This window comes from Paramormyrops kingsleyae, chromosome 19, assembly GCF_048594095.1.
Source record: "Paramormyrops kingsleyae isolate MSU_618 chromosome 19, PKINGS_0.4, whole genome shotgun sequence".
Classification (NCBI taxonomy): Eukaryota; Metazoa; Chordata; class Actinopteri; order Osteoglossiformes; family Mormyridae; genus Paramormyrops; species Paramormyrops kingsleyae.
This window is the reverse complement of record NC_132815.1, coordinates 16,343,793-16,365,687: the sequence shown is the minus strand read 5'-3', so window position 1 is coordinate 16,365,687 and position 21,895 is coordinate 16,343,793. Positions and strand designations below refer to the sequence as shown.

The following is a 21,895-nucleotide window of genomic DNA, read 5'->3' as shown; positions in this document are numbered from 1 at the left end:
TGGGACCTCATGGGGGGGGGGGGGGGGTGACGCTTTGTTTTCTCGTTCACCGTGTTCCTTTTTTACCCTTTTTGCTGGGCCTGCAGTATTTGAGTCTCCTGTGTTCACACGCATTTTTATTTCATCGCACCTACATTGTATCGCTCTTACTCCTTACCAATTATCAAGGTGTTTTTTTTTTTCTTTCCCCATGTATCTCATATTAATATATGAATATCCATAAAATATTCCACACGTCCATTCGGCAGCTTATTTTGGACAAAGTCATGTGGTCGTCGGGAGCCTATCCCAGGCAGCGCAGGGCCCAGGGCTGGGGCCCCTGGATTGGGCCCCCAGCCCATCAGTGCACATATCCATTCGTCATTTACAATGCAGATGCTAATGAATCCCTCTGCAAACTCCACCTACAATGAACGAGGCGGGATTCGAACCCCCAGCCTTTTAGGTTGGAAGCCTCAGAGTTACCCGCTGAGTTGCCATTCTATCTCACTAATTACATATTAATATTACAAGTTTATAATTATCATGACACATTGATAGTCGTGTTTAGCTGCTCTAAACAAGCTGTGCTGATGGATGTCTGACGCTTGGAGGTTCAGACCTACCCCTACCTACCATCTTATGTTAGAAATGCTTCAGTAGACCATCTCACCTTCTTTTAACCGATAATTAGCCAGACGCTTAGAGCAGTCACCCCCCTCCCCCTCACCACTGTGCTCTCCCCGGCCAGGTGATCCTGCCGGATCTGGCGGTTCTCCGGATCGCCGTCTATGACGACAACAACAAGCTGATCGGGCAGCGGATCCTGCCGCTGGACGGCTTGCAGGCTGGCTACCGACACATATCGCTGCGGAACGAGGGCAACAAGCCGCTCTCCCTGCCCACCATCTTCTGCAACATCGTGCTCAAGACGTACGTTCCAGACGGATTTGGAGGTGAGCCGCAGAACACAGAGCCCACCCCCCCCCCTACGTTCGGACATCTGCAGGACACGCTCAGGCTGGGGTGATCCCTCACGGTCTGAAGAGTCCGCCATGTCACACATTTGTCCCCCCCCCCCGTGAAAAATAATTAATCCAAACGCGACTGAGCGTGGAGTGATGCTCCCTTCTCTGGCTCGAGGCTGCGCGTCTGCTCTCACGTTCAGAGTTTTTCTTTTCTTTTTTTTTTCTAATTTTAGTAACAATTGGGGCAGAATAAAACGAAGGACTGCATGATGCGGCTTTAATGAATGAGGCTGCGTATTTACAGTCCATGTTTTATTCAGTCTGATGGATTATGGCGAACCTGTGCTGAAATCTCCATTATCCCGTCCAGGCGCACTTCTGATCCGCACGTGTCAAACACAGCTGCCATTTTGGTTTCTAATGCTTATTAATGCTTATTGTTTCATCTCCCGATGATCGCTGTATACAGCATAATTAAGCAAGGCTGTGAACCCATTTTTCCTTCTAGAGATCGTGGATGCCCTCTCAGACCCGAAGAAGTTTCTGTCCATCACGGAGAAGAGAGCTGACCAGATGAGGGCCATGGGCATCGAAACGGTGCGTATGATTCACACGACCAGCACCCATCCTAAGGGCGGAGGCATGGAGGACTGTGTTGGGGAAAGACCAGCGCTTGGATGAGGTCGTCTTTTCAGGGATTAAGCTGTCCTAAGGTGAAGAGGGCAGTAGATGTAGGGTTTGAAACGTACGGCCTTCCAATCACCGCCCTGCTGCAGCTGTATTGAATAGGGCCATAGACGGGGCCGGGGGGGGGGTTGGTTGGTTGGCTCTTTGGTGCTTTTCCATTGTGGCACTAAAAGGCCACAGACTGCATTACAGGCTGGAGAACCCTGGGCTGGGGTTTCCTGACAAGGAACCTTTTTTTTGCCACCCTCCGTTTTAGAGCGACATCGCCGATGTGCCAAACGATAGCTCGAAGAACGACAAGAAAGGAAAGGCGAATCAGGCCAACGCAGTTCCGCAGAGCGGGTCCGAGTTGGGACAGACCTCCATGTCGGGGCAGACCAACATCAGCGAAGCCAAGAAAGGTCCTCTACATCCGTCCGTCTGTATTCATATGCTGTCTGTTCTCCATCTTCTTTCTGTCTACACCCACATAGCCCCCATCTTTTGTTCTGTTCCACTTGCAGCCATTTTCCCCCCCCATGATTCCTCATAAGATAAACATGTATGTGACAGGGTCCTGCCATCTCTCCTCCTCTGGATAATGTCTGTTAACACCAGAATGGAAAAGTCACAGTGTCTTTCCTGCGCTTTCAGACGGCGCGCTCGTACCTCAGGTGAACATCGAGGACCTGAAGCAGATGAAGGTAGGGCACCAGGCCACACCAACATCCATCCAACTCCGCCTGTCACCCACTGTGCTCACTCCTGACCTAGCCTAGCTCTTTGTTTTGCTAACTGTTGTTCCCTTTTGTTCAAACACTACAGTTTCACCAAGCAAACCAACATAGGCTCCAGAGACTGCATTTTAATTTAGAAGCTTTGGAGGAATAACATCCTGCCTGATCTGACTTTATTAAATACTTTTTATTTTTGTACCCTGCAGACATATCTGAAGCTGATTAAGAAGCAACAGAAGGAGCTGAGCACTTTGAAGAAGAAGCACGCCAAGGTAAATGGCATCTCCCTCATCGCATACGGCGCCGCCCTGCTGGTGGGTCGAGAGAGGTACAGCTGTTGAGGAAAACGTGCCGGTGTCCTCTGTGCAGGACAACAGTGCCATGCAGAAGTGCCACTGTACCCAGGTGGATAAGATGGTGGCTCTGCATGATAAGGAGAAACTGACCTGCGAGAAGCTTCTGGAGAAAGCCGTCAAGAAGAAAGGGTAATGTGCTCATGGTCGACGGGGATGGGGGCTGGGGAGGGGTGTGGGGCGCTGTTGGTTAAGCAGGGCAAGAAAGTGGCTGCTGACATCACTCAACCGTTCTGTGATCCTCAGAGAAAACAACTGCCAGGAGCTGAAGAAGGAGGTGGAAATCAAGGTCCAGGAGCTGACGTCCGACCACAAAGCCAAGGTAGGCCTCAGGCTGCCACTGCCCCCCTGCTTCCAGGCCGCACATTCCCAGGAGGTCAGGTGGCTGACTGAATCCATGCTCTGCGAGCAGGTAAAGGATATCGTCGCCCAGCAGACCAAGGAGTGGTCAGAGATGATCAACTCCCACAGCATGGAGGAGCAGGAGATGAAGGACCAGCATGTGCTACAGCAGTGTGAGCACCTCAGGAAGCTCATGCTGGCCGTGCAGGAGCAGCAGACGCAGAACCTCAAGATGATCCACGAGAGGTCGGGGAGGGGTTTGTTTTGGGGGGGCCTCCATACCCCACGATGCTGCAGATGTGACTGATCGCCTCTCAACCTGCCACCTACAGGCAGAGCAAAGAGATGCGGGCTAACCAGGCCAAGTCGTCCATGGAGAACAGCAAAGCCATCAGCCAGGACAAAAGCATCAAAAACAAGGCCGAGCGAGAGAGGTACGGTGCGTCCTGAAGGCCCCGGAGAGCCGGGTCCGAGGCGCAGGGCCCGACCCCATTCGCAGTTTCAGACCTTTATGTGCCAGGGCCACTGATTTCTGTGCACCTTCGCAGGAGAGTTCGGGAGCTAAACAGCAGCAACACCAAAAAATTCCTTGAAGAAAGGAAAAGGGTACGTGGAGTTGGTTTGCTCTCAGCAATGCTGGGTTCAGGTCCAGTTAATATCTGCCACGGGGGCAGGGGGGGCAGCACATCTGCTCACAAGGACAATTCTCACTGGTTTCCAGCTCGCCATGAAGCAGTCGAAGGAGATGGACCAGCTGGAAAAGACTCAACTGGAGCAGCTTGAGAACCTGGAGAAACTCAATGAGCAGGTAGGAAAAGCTCGTCACCTGTAGGGGGCACTAGTGGGCCGGACTACTTGGCACTAAGGTGTGAGGTTCCTGGATGTATGGTTAGCAGTTGGGTGGTTTAACAGCCAGTCCAGTGAAGTCACCATGTGGTGGTTTGAGTGGAGAAGGCCTCGGCCCATGGTACACGGAGCTTCTTTCTTATGGAGGTGTCCCCACTACCCTAATAGTATACCTGTCATCCTCAGGGACAAGTTGGGTCGATTTGTTTCTGGGGCCCTGCTCAAAAAGTCACTTTGGGGTTGATGTTTCAAAAACTAAATTAGCTAGAGTCCAAAGATTGTAACTAGCTAGCTGGTTAGCAGAACATGTCGCTTCAGCATCTCCTAAATAAGGAATGCGTTTATTTAATACTTACTGTAGTGACTGTTTGGCCAACAGGGGCCCCCAAACCTCAGGGGCCCCATGCAAATGTGTGGCTTGAGTGTTAATGAGCATTACAGCTGACCAGTCAGAATACTGTGACGCTGACATGGTCTCTGTAACGATCTTGATTTGTCATTGTCAGATTTCTTTTAGTATTTCATTATTATTATTATTATTACTATTATTATTCCTTTTTGTTTTGTCATCTGTCATTGTTTTGATATTTGTTTATATTTGATATTATTATTATTTATTGTTTATATTTGATATTATTATTTATTGTTTATATTTGATATTATTATTATTATTATTATTTATTGTCCATTTTTAATATGATTTGCTTGAATTTGTATTTTTTTGTACAGCTTAAGAATTCACACCATGCAAATTCTCAGTGCCCAGGTAGGCCCTGCTGTTCTTCTAACGGACCATTACCCCCCCCCCGTCCCTTATCCCCCCCCCCGTCGCGGTCTGGAGACACGGGAGCTTAAGGGTGGGGGTGCCGTGCGGGGAGCGTGTGTGAGTAATGTGGGGATCACATAGGATCACGGCGACTTCCACCCCCCCTCCCCACCCCCCCCCCCCCGGAATGAAAAGGGGTCTTTCTACTCGAGTAGGTTGATGTTAGGAGTGGCGGAGGGGAGGTGAAAAGGGGTTGGGGGGGTCCTGTGCGCCATGGGTGGGGGCGGCGAACTAAGGCCGTCCGCTGGGTCGTTGCAGGCCAAGGACATGCAGCAGATGGTGAAGCTGGAAGCAGCGATGGACCGGAGACCAGCCACAGTGGTGTGAACTCCTCAGCCGACTGAGGGGGGCGGGGGCCCTTTTGTGGACAGACACCCTCTGACGTGATACTTAAGCTCTCCGAGCTGTGCGCCCCCCGACCCCTCTCCCCCCCACCCTCAAAGAGGCAACAGCGTCACCCCAAGCGATGGGATCCGCCCCCACACGGCCCGTCCATCGCCACTCACCTCTTCCCACTTTTTCTATTTAATTTTTTCTAACAACAGCATAGCCTGCGATTTGTCTGACATGCTGCGATTTTAGATACTGTCCCACTGTTTATGCCAATCAGGATTATTAGATCTGATGTATTAACGTGTATTTCTACATTTTTATTTGTATTTTAATAGTGTGAGACTATAAAAGGCAGAAGGAGAGTAAACATCTGTCAGTCAAAATCGCACGGCGGCCTGGAGGTGTAAGTATTACGTCATAGGCACTTTTATGACGAGTAGGTTTTAAGGTAGTCCAAAAAATGTAGCAGTGCCCTTCCTCATTCCTCCATCCATCTCTCGACCCTAAAGTACCGTGGGTTTGAGTGGTGGGGGGAGCTGGGGGGGGGGGCAGCCTGTCCGCTGGCCGTAGAGACCCACAGAGCCGCTGCCGTCCGGACTTTGAAAAACCAATATCGCAATAGCAATGCCATCATCACACTTTTAAAAAGTATATTATTTAACTTTTAGGATAATTTAAAAAACGATCAGCTAAGCTGCTGTTGTAGGGTGCCATCCATCCATCACCCATTTTTCCACTGCCTGTCCTGGACAGAATCATGGGGGGGGGGGGGGCTGAAGCCTATGTCAGGCATCTTAGGACACCAGGCTGGAATCCACCCTGGATCGGATACCAGTTAGTGGAATACCAGTTTATTTTGACATTAACAAGGTTTGGAGATTCGGCCACAGATCCAGCAGAAATCAGATGTCCAATCCGTTCGTTGCCTTCTATTGCTCATGATGAAACCTTTTACCCCCAGCCTGTGTTCACATCGATTCTCTTGGGTAGAGACTAGATGGTGTGGGACTATTAGGACTGGTTAGTGCTCATCATCTGGTTATCCTCACTAAGTACCTCATTAAGACCTCATTAAGTGTCACCTGCAGCAATTGATTTTACCCTTTCATTTCAGATTAAAAAATCAGCTCAGCTGTGTATTTCATCACATGAATGGCTTTACTAGGTATTTCTCTCATCTGAAATTAATAATTGCCAAATTCAGTACTATTGGACATGAGTTTTGTGTGTATTTACTGGGGCTTATGCTACTTAAAGCAGTGGTTTACTGGGGATTTGGAGGAGGCGGGACTTCCTTTATAGGAAGCGGGACTTCCTTTTTCAGGAGGCGGGACTTCCTTTGCATGCCACTGTCTTTGGGTAGTATGTGGTAATAGAGCTGTGGTTCAGGGTGAGAAGCAGTGGGGGTTTAATTGGCATATGGAGGCCAAAGTGTTTCACGCACAGTTACAGGACGACTGTCCATGTGGGTCTGCTGCCTTGTCTCCGTCTCACTGTAATTTGTCATATTGGCAGAGATCAACACAACCTTGATTGATACTATTTATGACCGATGCCACTAAAAGGTGACAGTCAGTGTCGAACCTCAGCCTTGCATCCTGCTGTGGTTTCTGTCCATCCGTGTTCCGTCGTCATCACTGGAAGTGGTTCGTCCTTAATGTACAGAGCGAGAGATGCAGTGTGACAGTTCATCAATTGCAGGGAATGTTTTTAAATTTCGGTCAGCTGTGTTAATATAGTACCAGCCATCGGCACTATTTAAAACGCCACCCAAAATGATAAAGCTCTTCCTTTGTATAAGGAATGATATGTACTCTAAGTTCTGCTGGTTCTCCACTCTGGTTCCGTGGCTGTAGTTCACAAAAATACAGACACTTTATGTATATACCTGAATGTATGTAGTGTATTATTTTTGACCAAATGGGTTCTGCAGTATATCAATAAGTTAAGGGCTCTGGGATTAAAAAAAAAAAAGAATATTTGTTACTGGGGAAATGAGGTTCAGAGCAACTGGCCATTTTATGTTCCGGGTCATTCCATCTTGCAGCATCATACAGTGATCATGCCTGTGATCACCTATCTAATGCGATACTATTAAGCGAAGTGCGCAAACATTTGCTGCATTGCTTTCAGATGTGCCACTCGACGGAAGTCTGGTTGGGTGTTTCGGTTATTTAACAAAATATAATGCCAAAATAAGTTATGTATATAAATAAATACATATAAATATATGAAATGAGAATATAGTAGATAGTATAAGACTCTATTAAGGTTTGTCATAGAGCCTCCTTTACACTCAGTGTATGTTTTCTGTTTGTGTGATTACATGTAACCTTTCGCTTTATAGTTTATTGTAAAAGCAATTATTACGGAAATGTTATTGCTTTTACGTTTACTGGTTTGTTTTTAGTCTTTAATTTTAACTTTGGCTTGGTGAAGGGACTTCATGTGAGTGTTTTTGTATTTATATTGTATTTGTTGAATTAGAAATGAAGATGTCGTTGTTATCATGCTACTTTAATACTGTTTTATAGTATATGTATCAATAAATAATCAAATGGTGCCCAGATGTTTGTTTTAATTATTCTCTGCTCTTTCGTTTCAGGACTGAGTCAATGTCCTCAAATATATTTAACTCCGTAGCCTGTAATATCAGTGTTTTGTCTTTTGTGTCATTTATATGGGTGAACAAAAGTGTACAGACCTTATAGTGATGTCACTGAGCTCCTTACGCAGTGCGTGCCCATCGAAGTCATGCAAACATTATTATTTATTTCAAGTGTACAGTGAGAGGCAGATTTGAGTCCAGTAAGGATTCCTGAGATTTTACATGCCTTTAAACGGTGTGTTGTGTCTTAGGAAGTGACATGAGATATAAGATTTCCAGAAATGCCCTGACAGTCAGGATAGCCTTACAAAAAGAGAGACACCACCAACAAAAGGCATCTGTAGCCAGGAGTGTGTACATTAAACTTATGTGAAAGTGCTGCAGAAGATTTATCTTCATGTGGATTAAGTTTATACATTTAGCTCCACGGGGGATGTGAACTAACAGCCAACTGATGATAATGGGCTTGGTGAAGTGACATTGAGTAACTGCTTGTTTGTTCACTGTATTTTAGTGATTTGAGCGAAGGTAGAAGTCTACACGTGATTAATCAGTTTTTGTTTCTTCATTTGGCAGAGAATCCATGTTCCTGTCATGTTCGGGGCCCAATAATGTTTAATGCAGCAATATCTTGCCGTCTTGAACAACTGTCTGCATCCTCTGGTTTCATTTAATCCCCAATGATTGCCAAACTGTGGTTTGATAAGCACTAAATGACCCCTCCCTCGTGATTCTTCAACTAGACATCTCTCTGGGCAATGCCTGGGCACAAACAGACTTTGTCTTGAGAGGCAAAGTTGTTCCTGGCATCACCAGTCCAACCATTTTGGATGAAATGACTCAGAAGAATGGTGTCGTGGCTGCACAGGGTTACCAGAAAGCACTAATTTTGTTGGCCGTCCGATGAGTCTGGGTTTCGGGGAACAGCCCTGTCAGCCGATCCATTGTCGGCCATGAAACAAAACAGGAAAGACATCCTGGTTTTCATGCGGTGATAAACCAGGTGGAAAGAGACAAGTGCAGTAGTGGTTTTGTTCTGAACCATAATTTGTAGTTTTAATTGCCATTTCTACAGGCCTTGCAAATGGGCCCCACAGAGATGTGGTTACAAGTATGTACAAGTATGGGATTTAATCTGGCAACCCTCTAATCAGATCTAACCTGCTGAGCTTAATGATGGTCTGTGAGCTCTGGTCATACTGGTCATACTAGCCATTATGCAGTCTTAAGTGTACCTTGGGCTACAGCAGGCGAGGGCAACTGTATCCGCAAAGGGCTCCTTTTAGCTTTAGGTCTGCCGTTCATACCCAGGTGTGAGGACTCTTCAGCCAATCAGTCCTCTAATTAGTAATCGAATTAGGGAGCTGCAGCGAAAACCTGCACACACAACATCCCCTTCTGGATAAAATTGCCCACCCCCTGGACTAGAGGAAATCGGAATTGAAGGCTTGAGCACAAAGCCCTTCATTTTAACACTTGCCTTTTTCGTTTAGTCTACCTCTTTTATGAATCATTTTATGTTTTTTAAATGAATTTATTATATAGATCATACACACTCCTTTCACATACACACATTGGATATAAAGTGATATAAAATTATTACATGTGTACTACAAAGTGGATTGTATCTGTAAATGTTGGCCCTAGAATAGACCTTTCTCTGAAATTATTAGCTCTCACTATGGTAATGGAAGTAAATAAAAAACATTCAGCCATTTCCCCTTTATAAATGGGCACAGAGCGGCATTCTACGCTAGCGTGCCTTTATAACGGGAATTGATAACCACTTTCAGTATCCAAATGCATGCGCACTCGTAAACACACTCATCAGATCAACACAACCTCTGAAGCACCGCTCAGTAATTATATTGTCGATGCTGCAGCTTCCAAAAACGGGAACCATATTAATGATTTTTTTTGTTGTCCTGGTAACGTAATCCATCCATCCATAAATATGGGGACAAATGCTCCTTACACAACAATGACTGTGGAGCTGTGTGCTTGATATAAAGTGACTGTTTGGCGTGCTGAGCACTTCAGAAAAACCCCCCACCAGGGTGAAGATGGAGTTTCTCCTGCAAGCCATGGTGAAAAACAGAGCTCATCTGACCAGGTTCATCTTTGATGCGCTCGACGGAAAGATACAGTATATGATTCAAAGACAGCCGGAGGTCACACCCTGTTGATCCACGTTGCCCTTCTACCCAACGGCTCCGAGTTTAAAGTTCTTGCAACTTCTGCTGCGAGGGAGAGTGAGTGTAAACTCCTAGGATGCAAGCGGCTGCCCTAGTCTGAATCACGCCTGTAAATGGCCCCGTCCGGACACCATAGGGAAACGTCGTCTAAGCTGGGGGAACGCGTGGAGGAATACGGGCCTTCCAGCCACACAGCAGACACTTGCTCCTTGTAGATGTCTCGGTGTGGTCTTTCAGAAGGTTCGGTCTCCAGATCCACTGGCAGAACAAGGCTGGACACCTGGGGGCGGACAGCTTCACCGGCACACAGGAGGTGTTTGACCACTCTGAGGAGCAACGGCATCCCATAAAACAGCCATCAGGAGCAGAACTTGGATCATTATCTGGTCAAAGACCTGCCCTTTGGGCCTCTAAGTAGCTAATCGGAAACCAGGCATGTTTGGCCACTAAATAAATCTGACAACACAATGGATACAATTTGGCCCATTGGGTCTCCGGCAGAAAGGTGGCTCATTTTACAAACCGTAGTAAAATGGATGGACCAACATTGAGAGAGAAAGTGAGACACACCTTCTTCATCTCACCCGCTTTGTTCTCATGTTTTTTGTTCAGCACCTTCTGCAAGGCCAGTTACGCCATGAACGGTATTAACCAAATCAGAGACCACCTGTGGACATCTGCCTTCCTTAGCCCAAAGCCGTGATCTACAAACAGCAGTTATCTTCTCCCCAAGACCAGGCAAAAACGCACTAAAAGCTGCAGAAACCTTCGACTTAACTCCATTTGATTTCTTGTTATCAAAGGCTGGCAAAGAGGACATGAAAATGACCACCCAGAAAAAGAAAAACGCTTTTGATTTTGTAAATAGGAAATTTGATGAAATATCAGAAAAGATTTATGCTGTCATGCGGCTTGCCCCTAGTCTTATGAGTCCTGCACCCCCGTGTCAAAAATAATTGCAAAATAAACCGCAAAATAGCGCGTAGAATTATGTAGTGGATCATTTTACACTGTGCTGTGGAACAAACCATTAAGGCGTTACACTTCTCCGGAATTTAAAAAGACTGGCGGTCTTGGGAGTCCAGAATTCCCGGTCCGCCGACTTCCAAGATCAGAGACTTTCCTGCTGAGTAAAGCCGTAAAACGACTCAGCGCCGTCAAATGTAAAGCTGACTTTGACTTTAAAACTTCTTAATCCATGCAGATGCGCGCAGGAAATATGAAATATCATTCTATAGTCGTATATCATCCACCAGATTGGAATCGTCCCATTTGAGTGCAATGTGCAAATAAAATGCTGGTCTTTAATCTGTAAATTGGATTTCTTGTATTTTCTAACTAACGTTTTAATACGTTTTCGTGTAACTTAGAAATGTAAAAAATGCATAAATATTCATTAAACAGCAAATTGCGTTTTAATGCCTGTTCTGCGTTATTAGCGCCCAGGTAGCTTTAATGTGGGTGCAGCTGTTTGCTTTTCCGTTGAAACCGCCCATGTCGCACCTGTACGGACCGATGGCGCCGCATTGCCTGGCAAACCGGTGAAAGTCATCGCTCAAATTCAACCCAACCTGCAAGTTTAAGCTGAAACTGAAAATAATAATTATACTGAAAATAATGTAAAAGCCTTGCCCTGGACAAATAGCCAATCAGTTTCTTATTCAAAATGTATGATAATATAGTAGTTAAATTTACCAATACAGTATAAGCATCCCCACCATGGTTCGTTCTGTTATACTATGGGCATAAACGCAGTTTGTGCTTATTTCCTAATGTCGTGACTGCCCCCCACACCGGCGTCTATAAGACGCTAAAGCGTATCTGAGCTGCTCCAAAGCGGCGAGGGCAGCTGTGGCCGCAGCTTCTGCTCCGCACGGCTGATCTGCCACATCGCGGAGCCGCAGCGGTCCGCTCACACAAAGACTGCAACCTTGCCGGGAATCGGAGGGTAAAGCGGCTCCCCGTCAGACTCAGCTGCAGTCTCAGGCATGGGAATAACGGCATTGCGGGAGTAGCCCTGGCCATCTCGCACCGAGAGACTTCAGGGAACTTCTTAAAACGAGCAGTCGTCCCTTTGACTTCATGCTGCAGTTCCCGTCCGGCTGCCCCTCAGTCTCGGATAAACACGACAGCCTCCGCAACGAGTTAACTGTCCTAAAGCGACCCCCTTTCCTCGAGAAAGGCACGTTTGCGCCTGCATCCTGAGCGCACTTCGTGCCTTTGGCGACTGGATGCTGCCGCACGCATTCCCCTGCGTTTGCTGCATTTGCGGGGCTGCCGTCGTGACTCCTCTGAACTGAGAGGGAATCTCATTTCTTCCATTTGTTTTAGTCATTAGTACATTAGTAATTTCCAAATCCAGTGAACTGAACGATGGAGCGTACGCGATCCAAGACCTTGGACGCCAGAGGAATTTTGCTCTGTCTATTAAGTAAGTGGCTTTTTTTTCTGTCTTTGTCTTTGCCTTCAAAGCGGTCAATGGACAGCTTAGCGTACATTAAAAGTACTGATCCAGTAAGGGCACCGGTCCACTTCTTTTGTATCAAGTGAGAGTATGTTAACAGATGCAAGAAGTCGTGCATTTTTATGTGATGTGTATACGCGTCAGAAATATTGATATTGATAATGACTAATAATAATGTTATATTCTGGAACTTAAACTTAAATTATTGTCATCACCTAAGGGTATTTTACTATTTCGCTGCTGTCGTTAGTTGTTATAATAAACCTCCAATTCCAGGTATTGTTGCTCGAAGCCCAGCAGAGCAGGAGGTGGAGAACCTATCGGGATTATCTACAAACCCAGACAAAGATATATTCGTAGTTCGCGAAAACGGAACAACTTGCTTGATGGCAGAGTTTGCAGTCAAATTTGTCGTCCCATATGACGTCCTTGCACTCAACGGCATAGACGTAAGATTCCTCATTCCGACTTTTACATTTATTTAATAATTATTTGCATGCTCAGCACCAATTGACTCCAGTGAGTTTATTGCACAAACAGGATATGGTACTGCCAATTCGAAGAAAAGTCCTGTAATAATAATAGTATGTTGTGAATGGCACCTAAGGCGCGCGCAAGCAAACTATTATAATCGTATGCAATCAGTAAAAAACGCTGAGTCAATATATGTGAACATCAGTGCAGCTGATATGTCACTGAATAAATGGACGTGTTTGACACGAAGTTAATCCAATTAACATTTGTTATAGATCTGCAAATACCCTGCCATCAAATTTCTAATGTCTTTTTTTTTATCTACAGCTGATTACAGAACAGGCGCCAATTGCGCTTCCCCGAGGGGCAGAGATTGAGGGAAAATGCGGGAGTAATGAAGCCGAGCTGCGCATTTCCTGGATAAATAACGCCTACACGTTTCGCATTTTCTTCCTTAAGGTTGGCAGGGACGTTTTTCTTACATCACATTAACCACACAGATTACAAGTATATAGTGCTGCACAGTCGCAAATTTAAGAAGGATTTTCCCAGTTCTTTTTTAGTAATTCACATAACAGATTGCTGCTATGTGAATTACTAGCTGCCAAGTTTAATTTTGGTTGTTTGTTCTTGTTGTTGTTTATTAGGAAGTACAAGACCCATCCAAGGGAAAAGCAATCTGGAAAATGAATAAGATGCAGTTTGTGTACGATACCTCAGAAACAGCACACTTCATTAACGCTTACAACCGTAAGTATATTTTGTGCTATGGCTTAAGCTATTTTAATCGAATACAGATACAAGGTGTTTAACCAGCGTTTGATTTTGAAAGCAAATATTTATTCCATTGTGTTTTATAGCCTATACTTTGGTACTACCGGTGTAATACTTTAAACTACATACATTCGTTATATTTTAAAATACGACATAATAAGCGGGATAAATAGAGAGGAGCCAATTGGGGGGAAAATCTAAAATGATTTAGATTGAATTTTACTCTGTGCTGTTTATTATATGCTATCATTATTTTTTTGCTATGGGTACGTTTGTAAGTAGGGGCAATGACACAACAAAATATTTGTTCTAACTTATTCCCATAAAAATAGGAAATAACCACATTTCTGAATTTTTACTATGGAACATTATGTATCACGTATACGTTTAGTTCGAGACAACGATAGTGTGTATTCAATTATTTTCATATGTCTATTATTTTTTTCTTTAATCTCCCGTATTGCTCGATATTTTGCGTTCCATATCTATTTTTTAATTGTTTTATATCCAGGTAGTTGGGTTGAAAAAAAATTCGTTTCATGGGCCAATATGGGCTACTTCTTAAATATTTCACAGGCTTTAACTTTGCGTTAGGCTCCGTATTTTTCATTTATAATATAGAAATTAGTATTTCCTCTACACATAACATATTCACATAAAACAAATGTTTGAGGTCGTTCTATATTTTATTTATCAAGAAAAAACAGCAGACAACACGGATCGTATATAAAATTATTTTGCTCTTTCTCTTGATTTTATTTCATACTCAATGTTTCAATAGACAGTTCAGCAAAGCTGTAGTATATATTCCTGATTTTTTTTATTGTGCGTGGTTGACAGTTTGTTAAAATGCTTGTACGGTTCTTGCACTGTATTGGTGCTGATGTTTTTCATCTTTAAACTCATGGTGCAATCTGTGTGTGTGTGTGTGTGTGTGTGTGTGTGTCTTTTCAGCTGGAAAGCACACTGCGAACTCTCATCGCCTCTCAGCTCTAGTGACCCCTGCAGGCCGATCCTATGAGTGCGCGGCTGTCCAGACGGTCACCCTCATCTCCAGTGACCACCAGAAAGGAGTAACGGTCTCCATGTCTGACATTCAGATACAGCCCTTCGACATACAGGGCGACTTCATATTCAGTGAAGGTATAAATATCGCCACCCAGAAGCCATTATTTGGGAATCGCATGAGAATTTGAAAGGCTCGTATTAGGTACTGAACTAACAACCTTCAGGTTACAAACCTTAGTCTTTAATCACTATGTAATTGTTTCTAATTGTCAAACGTCAATTTACACTTAACAGGGAGAATTTAATCCATGAATCTGCTTTCACGTTTAGCATCACCAGGGTTAATGCTTAATCCTATTACACCATTAGAAAAGCTCAATTTCACCCCCTACAGAGGTAAGGAGCATGCACTGATTACAGCGCGTTGCCACACCCACCATATGGTGAACCACCTCAGGGATGAGAACCTGAGTGCAGCCATGTGGCGGGTGATACCTCAGCACCACACTAGTCTGAATGGATCATTGTGAGGTGGCTGGAGTGTCAGTCTTGCCACCAATCTCCAAGTTATTCCCTGTAAGTTGAAGGACCTCCTCCTTATAGGGCTGGATGTAGATTAATGTCATGCCCAGGATGAAGCAATCGCTGGTTAAAGGCCATGATCAAGGGCTCAATGGGGTAGAATCACTCTGGGCATTCATGGGATTTGAACCAGCAACCTTCCAGTTACTGGCTTAGATCACTAGCCTCAGAGGCACAACCCTGTCCCTACAGGCAGAGCGTAATAACTAACAGTGATGGAAAATTAGACACTGTTTCTATGGTTTTAGTTTGCTGAGAAATTGATTATTACTATTTTCATAATTTCCTAGATTATAAATAGTTTCATATTTATACCACCATTATAATTAATTCTTACTATCACCACCCCTGAGTAGCTCAAGCACTTTAAATTGCATAATTGCTATTTTGAAATTTTAGGCTTAGGAAGAACTCTGCTTTAAGGGTTTTTATATCAAATCACAGCTTATCCACAGGTCGGGTATAATACGGAGTCATTTAAGGTCATGTGATTTACCTGCTGTTAATTTGCGTCTTGATTCTTTTATAATTTAAAGATGCAATGGTTAATACATATGTTTTCAGCTTAAGCTGAAATGTCCACTGAAGTGGAAGGCAGAGAGTCAAAATACAGTGTGAAAAAGTATTCCTCCATCGAATACCATTCCTCAAAAGCAATGAGCTGTTTTCCAACCATCCATTTTTTGCTAACCGCTTATCTGAGGGAGCTTCACGTGGAGTCTGTGGGCTGGTCTTGGAAGCACAGGATAGGAAAGATGGGAAAGACCAGTGCATCACGCGTCACACATATACACAAACTCACACACACAAACACGTTTGTATTAACATTAAAAGTACTGATCCAGTAAGGGCAAAACCCCAATTCCCTATAGGAAATTTTCTATAGGAAAAACCCCAATTCCCAATAATGACCAACTTAACAATAAGTAACCGAGCAATGTGTGATTGCAGCCACAGATTTTTATAAAACTGAATTTCACTTTGTGGATACCGAAAAAAATGGTCCCCGCAACGTCAAAATAACAGGTTTTACATTTGGTCCCCACAATGTAATATATACATCTCTCTCACACACACTTGGAGGAGTGAGCTCCTAGTGCTACTCCTCGATCTACCGCAACACGCCTCCTTAAGCTGATATAAATTTGCATACATACAGGTTTACACACAGCAGAAAACACTGGGCTTGGACAGAGCGAACGTGTCATTCCGCTGTTCTTTAGCGGTGACGGGGAACAGTGGTTGCCGGACGTACTGAAACGATATGTATGGGTGGCTGTTATTTGGACTGCGCAGCCCGGTCACTGCATCTACATCTTCAGCTTGTCGCACTGTCGATGTCTGAACGGTGCTCCTGGGCTGTTATCAGTAAAAAAAAAAAGATGAGGAAATATACTGAAAGGATTCAAGCTGATGCAGTTTTGAAACCCGACCCAGCATATCCTCAGGAAACGCACAAGGGTCTCAGAAATGAGGAGGCCACTCATTTCACAGATTTATCACATTTAATCCGTTGCTCCCTGTATTTTTCAGTTTTTTATTCATTGTTCTGTCAATAATTACATAAGTAAATCGACAGTGAATGCCTTCTACTTTAAGAGGGTTATTTTTGTGCTGGGATGTAAAGGTCATTTCGTGTTTATACCCGTGCCCCTGTTCTCTATGCTTAAAAAGGAATGACTCATTAATAACGACATGTGCCGCAGCTCACGTCAAGGTGTAATTTTCCCACGCTAGCCTAATAGGGTGCTCTCGGGACAGCGACTGCGGGCTTTTCACAGCGCGTGCGGTGCTTTCGGGACAGCGACTGCGGGCTTTTCACAGCGCGTGCGGTGCCAGCGTTCTGGCGGTGTGTGTGGGGGCGGGTGTAAGGCGCTGGAGCCGCGCGCTTCACTGCTCCTTTACAACCTTTTATGACGGATGAAGATGTCGGATGCACATGACCTGGCAGATCCCTGCTGCCTGGCCCGTGAACGGGAGCTTCTGACTTTAATATGCGGGACTTTTAAAGGGGATTATAAAAGATTCTTCCCGACAGAAGGGTCCAGGGAGAAACTGCAATGCAGAAAGTGTGACTCAGTGCGGCCGAAGGGACATCACGTTCACAAATGTCGCTCAGTCCTATTTCCTGCATTCTAGAATCTTCCCATTGGATCGTAAGGTATTTGGGTGGGGTCTCACAGTGATGCTGGCTGTTTTTAAAGTGCACAGCGCACTCGGCTCTCCTATTCTTCATGCCACTGCCGCAGCATCATCACGGGTCCCATTTCCTTTGCTTCTGCAGCGTATAAATGCTTGAGTGACCAGCGGGAGCAGCTGGAGGAGACGCTGCCGCTGATCCTGGGAGTCATCCTGGGGCTGATCATCGTCATCACCCTCTCCGTGTACCACGTACACCTGAAAATGACCGCCAATCAACCGCAGCTGCCCAGGGACCGCTCCATGTACAAGAATATGTGACCTCGGACACACGACTACCCCCCCCCCCCCTTAGTGATAGACACCGCGCTGCATCTCACTGTGTGGTCGGCCGTCTGTTTTTTTTCTTTCAGTTTCTGCTCAGGCCCGATCTGTGCAGAGTTGGTTATTATGTTTAAAAAAGAAAATCTGCAGAGAAAATGAGTTTGCGCTCGCGGTCGTCCAGTTTTCCGCTTTGAATTCTACGTTAATGGTGAAAGTGGAGTGTCGTGTGGAATGCAGGTGTAAAACCGCGGCTTAAACGATGATTTATTACCTAGCCTTACTTCCCCATCTGTCAGTAACATGCATTATAATTCAGTTTGAATGTATGCACATTAAACCGTTAAAAAATGTAAAACCAGTGTCTTTACGCAACTGACAGATTTATGTTAAAATGACATTTATGCCTTGTCATAATTCATTGCATACTGGAGGAAAGAAAATATGGTCAATTATAAAAATTAAAAATGAACACACGATGTTAGAGTATAATATTTTAAGAACTACTATGCATAAAGAAAACCAAGAAAATAGCATATGTTTAAATGGAGGTCTCTTTACTGAAATAAATGATACAACACATTTTTGTGTGAATTTTGTTATGCTAATTTCATTGTCATTTGAATTCTGCTGCAGACATCTTGCAGACCATGTGCCTTTGGGCCAAAGAAAACACATTCTGTCCAAACTGCAGTGTCCATTAAGCTTTAGAGGCAGGGTATATTAATTAAATGCACTTCAACAGGCTTCAATGATGCGCAACATGGGGTCTTACAATAGTATAAAATGGTTTTATCAATATTTTTAACATTTACATAGACGCTTTTATGCAAAGCCACATACAAGAGTCCCTGGAGCAGTTAGGGTTAATTAATTTACACTGCCATCCATGGGATTTGAACTCAGAGTATTCTGGCCACAGACAGAGACTCCCTAAAATACTGAGATATAACAAAAAAATATTTCACACAATCCAGATTCCCTGAAAAGGACAGATAGTAATAGCCACTAGAAATAAAGGAGATAGTGGATCTGCATGAGTGAATCCTGCTCGTCTATGCAGCTGATATTCAGACAAAAGCCTAGCTGAGATGGTCGAGGATCTGAATCAGCACTGACTGTCTTCATTTCCTTCCTGTCAGTAGCTCTGTGGCGAGTATCACTCACTGACAGTGGTACCGGGGGGGGGGGGGGGGGGGGGTTGCTTAAAAACCCTGTGATGCATTTGCAGTTTTGCTTTTACCTTTGGTGTGTCGTAGACACGCGGCTGGAGTGCTGCATTTTCCGCAGTGGATAGCCGTGAGACTATGCAGTGACTACGCAGTGGTGTGTCGTGATGTATCGTAACTAAGGTCTCTGACAGAGGAGGTTCTTATGAAACACAGCACACTGCTGGCAAATTGCATAATAATAACATATTCATATGTATTTTAAATGGCTTGCATTTAGCGACTTCTACTACAAATACTAAATGCTACATCCAACAAATATGAATGCATTTTATTACCGTAAATGTTTTCATTTACAGAGTTGTACTAGCTAGAAATATATAGGGCATAAGCACTTAACAGTGAAGGTTCTGAGAATCAAGAACACAGATTTTAATCTTAATACCAAACTGACGCTTTTCATACTCCAATATAATTTCTCTAGCCCTAATTACCATGGTTAGCAATAAATACAATAGTTACCAGTTTCAGTTGCTATGTGAAAATAATGGTAGCTTGTGTCAGATTATTACTGTGAGTCCAGGTCATTTCTCTTCAGACACACTGTGGACCACATTTATCATTAAAAAATACCAATTTAAAGGTAGACAGGAACACCAACGCAAATGCTACAGTACATGTGCACACTTTGTGAAGTCCAATCTGTGGAGGCTGTGAGCTAAGTGATCTGTATTAGACACAACAATAACAGGGCAGAAAGACTGTCCACATCTTCCTGGAATAATGTCATTGCAAATTTTCATCCGCACACTGAGATAATATCACCAAATTTTACTTATGGCTTTGCAGATCTTCTGGTGGGTTTCTTGGTGCTAAAATCAATGTCTGAAAAACGTGTTTTCAGTACAACGTTGACGGAGGACAAGAAAGAGTACAATCAATAGATTCAGATGGAACCTGCATTACACTCCATGTTTCCTGGAGAGGGTGCAAGCGTGGAATCGATCCAACTATTTGTCTAGACCTTCTGTCCTGGGTGCTGGTGGGGGGGGGGGAGCTCTGACTGACAGTAAATGAGCTACATCTCTCCGGACAAGCAGATATCCGTCTTCATTCTGGATCTGTACAGCCCTTGAAATACAAGTCAAAAATGCAAAACACAAACCTACTAGTCAAAAGTACTACAATAAAATCCATATGGAAAAATACAACATACACACATATGCACAATATTAGAGGTAGACATTCCCATACAAAAATTATTACAAAAAATGGCCAAAGTCTGTTTTGAGATATAGTCCAGACATTTACCTTGTCAGATGAACTTAATAAATAATTTTCTATTCATACAGATTCACTCTTGTGCGGTTAAATTGATACATAATTTTTCCTAATCATCATAGTTTCACTGTTTAAGTGATCCGTACATTGTGACAAAGCACAAACACTGCATTCCATCGTGCCCAGCTCTGCGGTGTTAGAGCGCTTTGGAGCAATGTGAGTGTGGGACAGAATGTTAGGAAAAGGAAGAGAAAGGAAGGAAAACTATTATGAAATTCAAAGTGTTTTATTGGCCAATAGCAACAAAATGTTTTTGGAACCAGCAGTCAGTTCATTGATCAGTGTGGTATTTACCATCATTGTTGGGTATTTCCTGAGGTAGCTGGTATTTAGAAAATTAGCAAAACAGATTTACAAAATTACTGTTAAAGGAGGGTATGACATTTTAAAATCTCTATGTCAGGAAAAGAATGTAGGGTTAATATTTTATGCGGCTTGTGCATTTGTTGTTTTTATTACACCCATAATGAAAACTTAGTTTTTTGTTTTATAAATACTGCAGGTTTCAAACAAATCTTCAAAAAAAAAAGGAAAACTTGTTAATTCAATGTATCAGCCTTCATTATGAGGTGGGAATAGTTTGTTTAGACAGAATTACCGCACGGGGGCATTTATGACTGGTCAAGGAGGGTGAAGTTGGTTGTCATTAAAATGCTTTCTTTACTCAGACAAAACTACTTATTTCAAGTAAAGATTTTAAAAGATTCCCAGTTCTGGGAAAAAATCAGTTTCAATTAATTTAAAATAAAATACGAGTACACTGCAAATGTTTTGCATTTATGGATAGAATCATAATTAACTGCATATTAGAGCGATAGTTCTGATACTTTAAAAAATAATTGTGTGATATACAGGTCAGATTTTTTTCATAAATTTATTAAGTTTAATTTATGGAAATTTTATTTTTCATACATTTTCTTCATAAATTTCTATATGAAAAATATGGATTGTTTCCAGACCGGTTTAATTTAAAGAAGCTACATTGTATATTTCTGCTTTAAACAACCAATATGCCTATACAATTTATAACAGCGTTTTTGCATCTGGTGGTCTGGAAAGAAAAACATTATCAATCACAAAATAATAGATATACTTTATAATAAAAGAAGGAAGATCCTTTTATAGATAAATAAATACATAAATAAAAACTCTACAATCAAATAACAGGAACAAATTCACATTTCTTATTTCCCGATCCTAAAAAGCTGTAATAAATATTCTACTCCATCACCTTCATCTGCGAAACGCAAAAATCAATATCCCCCATATACTCTATTACACTTCCTCTTTTCGAGCCTGTTCAGTCACTATTGTGCAAAATGACCACTAAGTCTTGACTAATGAATTAGCGTTACTGCTGTCTGTCCCATGCAAGTAGGCCTAACAAGGAAAGAGTCTAGCTCTGGCTTTGACTTCATTGCTCAGATATAAAAAATGAATATAAAAATACATCAGCCCTGTTTATATATAGACAGTGGAGTCGCTAGGGCTGTTGTGAGAGGCCTTTAGCTCAAGTTTACTTTAAATAGTGTGTTTTCATTGGTCTTTCATTGAAGACCCCCCCCCCAAAGTAAAGGCTTATGTCCCTATAGTGACGCTCCTTGTACAGGTGTTATGCCGAAAAAGGCATCCCTGCCTTAGAATGCGTGCTGGTGTTCCAATGAGTTGAGCTTTTAAGGGTTTTTTGGGGGTCAGGGGTTTTTTAGGGGTTAGGGTTAGGGTTTTAGGGGTGTTTTGGGGGTTAGGGTTTTAGGGGGGTTTTGGGGGTTA

General features: G+C 43.5%; 2 protein-coding genes across 7 annotated transcripts in view; both read left to right on the top strand.

Moving 5' to 3' along the window:
* LOC111837866 (1-phosphatidylinositol 4,5-bisphosphate phosphodiesterase beta-4) overlaps nucleotides 1–7,613 on the top strand; it is a 50,648-nt gene extending 43,035 nt beyond the window's left edge. For 5 of the 6 annotated variants that reach the window (XM_023800296.2, XM_023800315.2, XM_023800306.2 and 2 more), the window contains 13 exons: nucleotides 731–935; nucleotides 1,456–1,544; nucleotides 1,891–2,035; nucleotides 2,268–2,317; nucleotides 2,557–2,622; nucleotides 2,720–2,835; nucleotides 2,950–3,025; nucleotides 3,116–3,291; nucleotides 3,378–3,479; nucleotides 3,594–3,651; nucleotides 3,767–3,853; nucleotides 4,621–4,657; nucleotides 4,976–7,613. In XM_023800296.2, coding sequence (XP_023656064.2) covers nucleotides 731–935; nucleotides 1,456–1,544; nucleotides 1,891–2,035; nucleotides 2,268–2,317; nucleotides 2,557–2,622; nucleotides 2,720–2,835; nucleotides 2,950–3,025; nucleotides 3,116–3,291; nucleotides 3,378–3,479; nucleotides 3,594–3,651; nucleotides 3,767–3,853; nucleotides 4,621–4,657; nucleotides 4,976–5,061 — 1,293 coding nt within the window. In that variant the 3' untranslated portion in view covers nucleotides 5,062–7,613. The remainder of the gene's footprint in view (nucleotides 1–730; nucleotides 936–1,455; nucleotides 1,545–1,890; nucleotides 2,036–2,267; nucleotides 2,318–2,556; nucleotides 2,623–2,719; nucleotides 2,836–2,949; nucleotides 3,026–3,115; nucleotides 3,292–3,377; nucleotides 3,480–3,593; nucleotides 3,652–3,766; nucleotides 3,854–4,620; nucleotides 4,658–4,975) is intronic. The other variant, XM_023800338.2, reaches the window with a different exon arrangement.
* Nucleotides 7,614–11,609: 3,996 nt separating this feature from the next.
* lamp5 (lysosomal associated membrane protein family member 5) lies at nucleotides 11,610–18,197 on the top strand. Its single transcript, XM_023799443.2, has 6 exons — nucleotides 11,610–12,284; nucleotides 12,594–12,766; nucleotides 13,119–13,250; nucleotides 13,439–13,541; nucleotides 14,520–14,708; nucleotides 17,440–18,197. The coding sequence occupies exons 1-6, from the start codon at nucleotides 12,227–12,229 to the stop codon at nucleotides 17,613–17,615; spliced, it is 831 nt and encodes a 276-aa protein (XP_023655211.1). The 5' UTR covers nucleotides 11,610–12,226; the 3' UTR covers nucleotides 17,616–18,197.
* The last annotated feature ends 3,698 nt before the right edge of the window (nucleotides 18,198–21,895 follow it).

What these genes read in the sequence shown, in the direction of transcription:
- lamp5 (XM_023799443.2), top strand. Translation starts at nt 12,227, where the DNA reads ATGGAGCGTACGCGATCCAAGACCTTGGACGCCAGAGGAATTTTGCTC. An exon ending in TTGCACTCAACGGCATAGAC is followed by an intron (nt 12,767 to 13,118) that starts GTAAGATTCCTC and finishes TTTTATCTACAG; the next exon opens with CTGATTACAGAACAGGCGCC. An exon ending in TTCGCATTTTCTTCCTTAAG is followed by an intron (nt 13,251 to 13,438) that starts GTTGGCAGGGAC and finishes GTTGTTTATTAG; the next exon opens with GAAGTACAAGACCCATCCAA.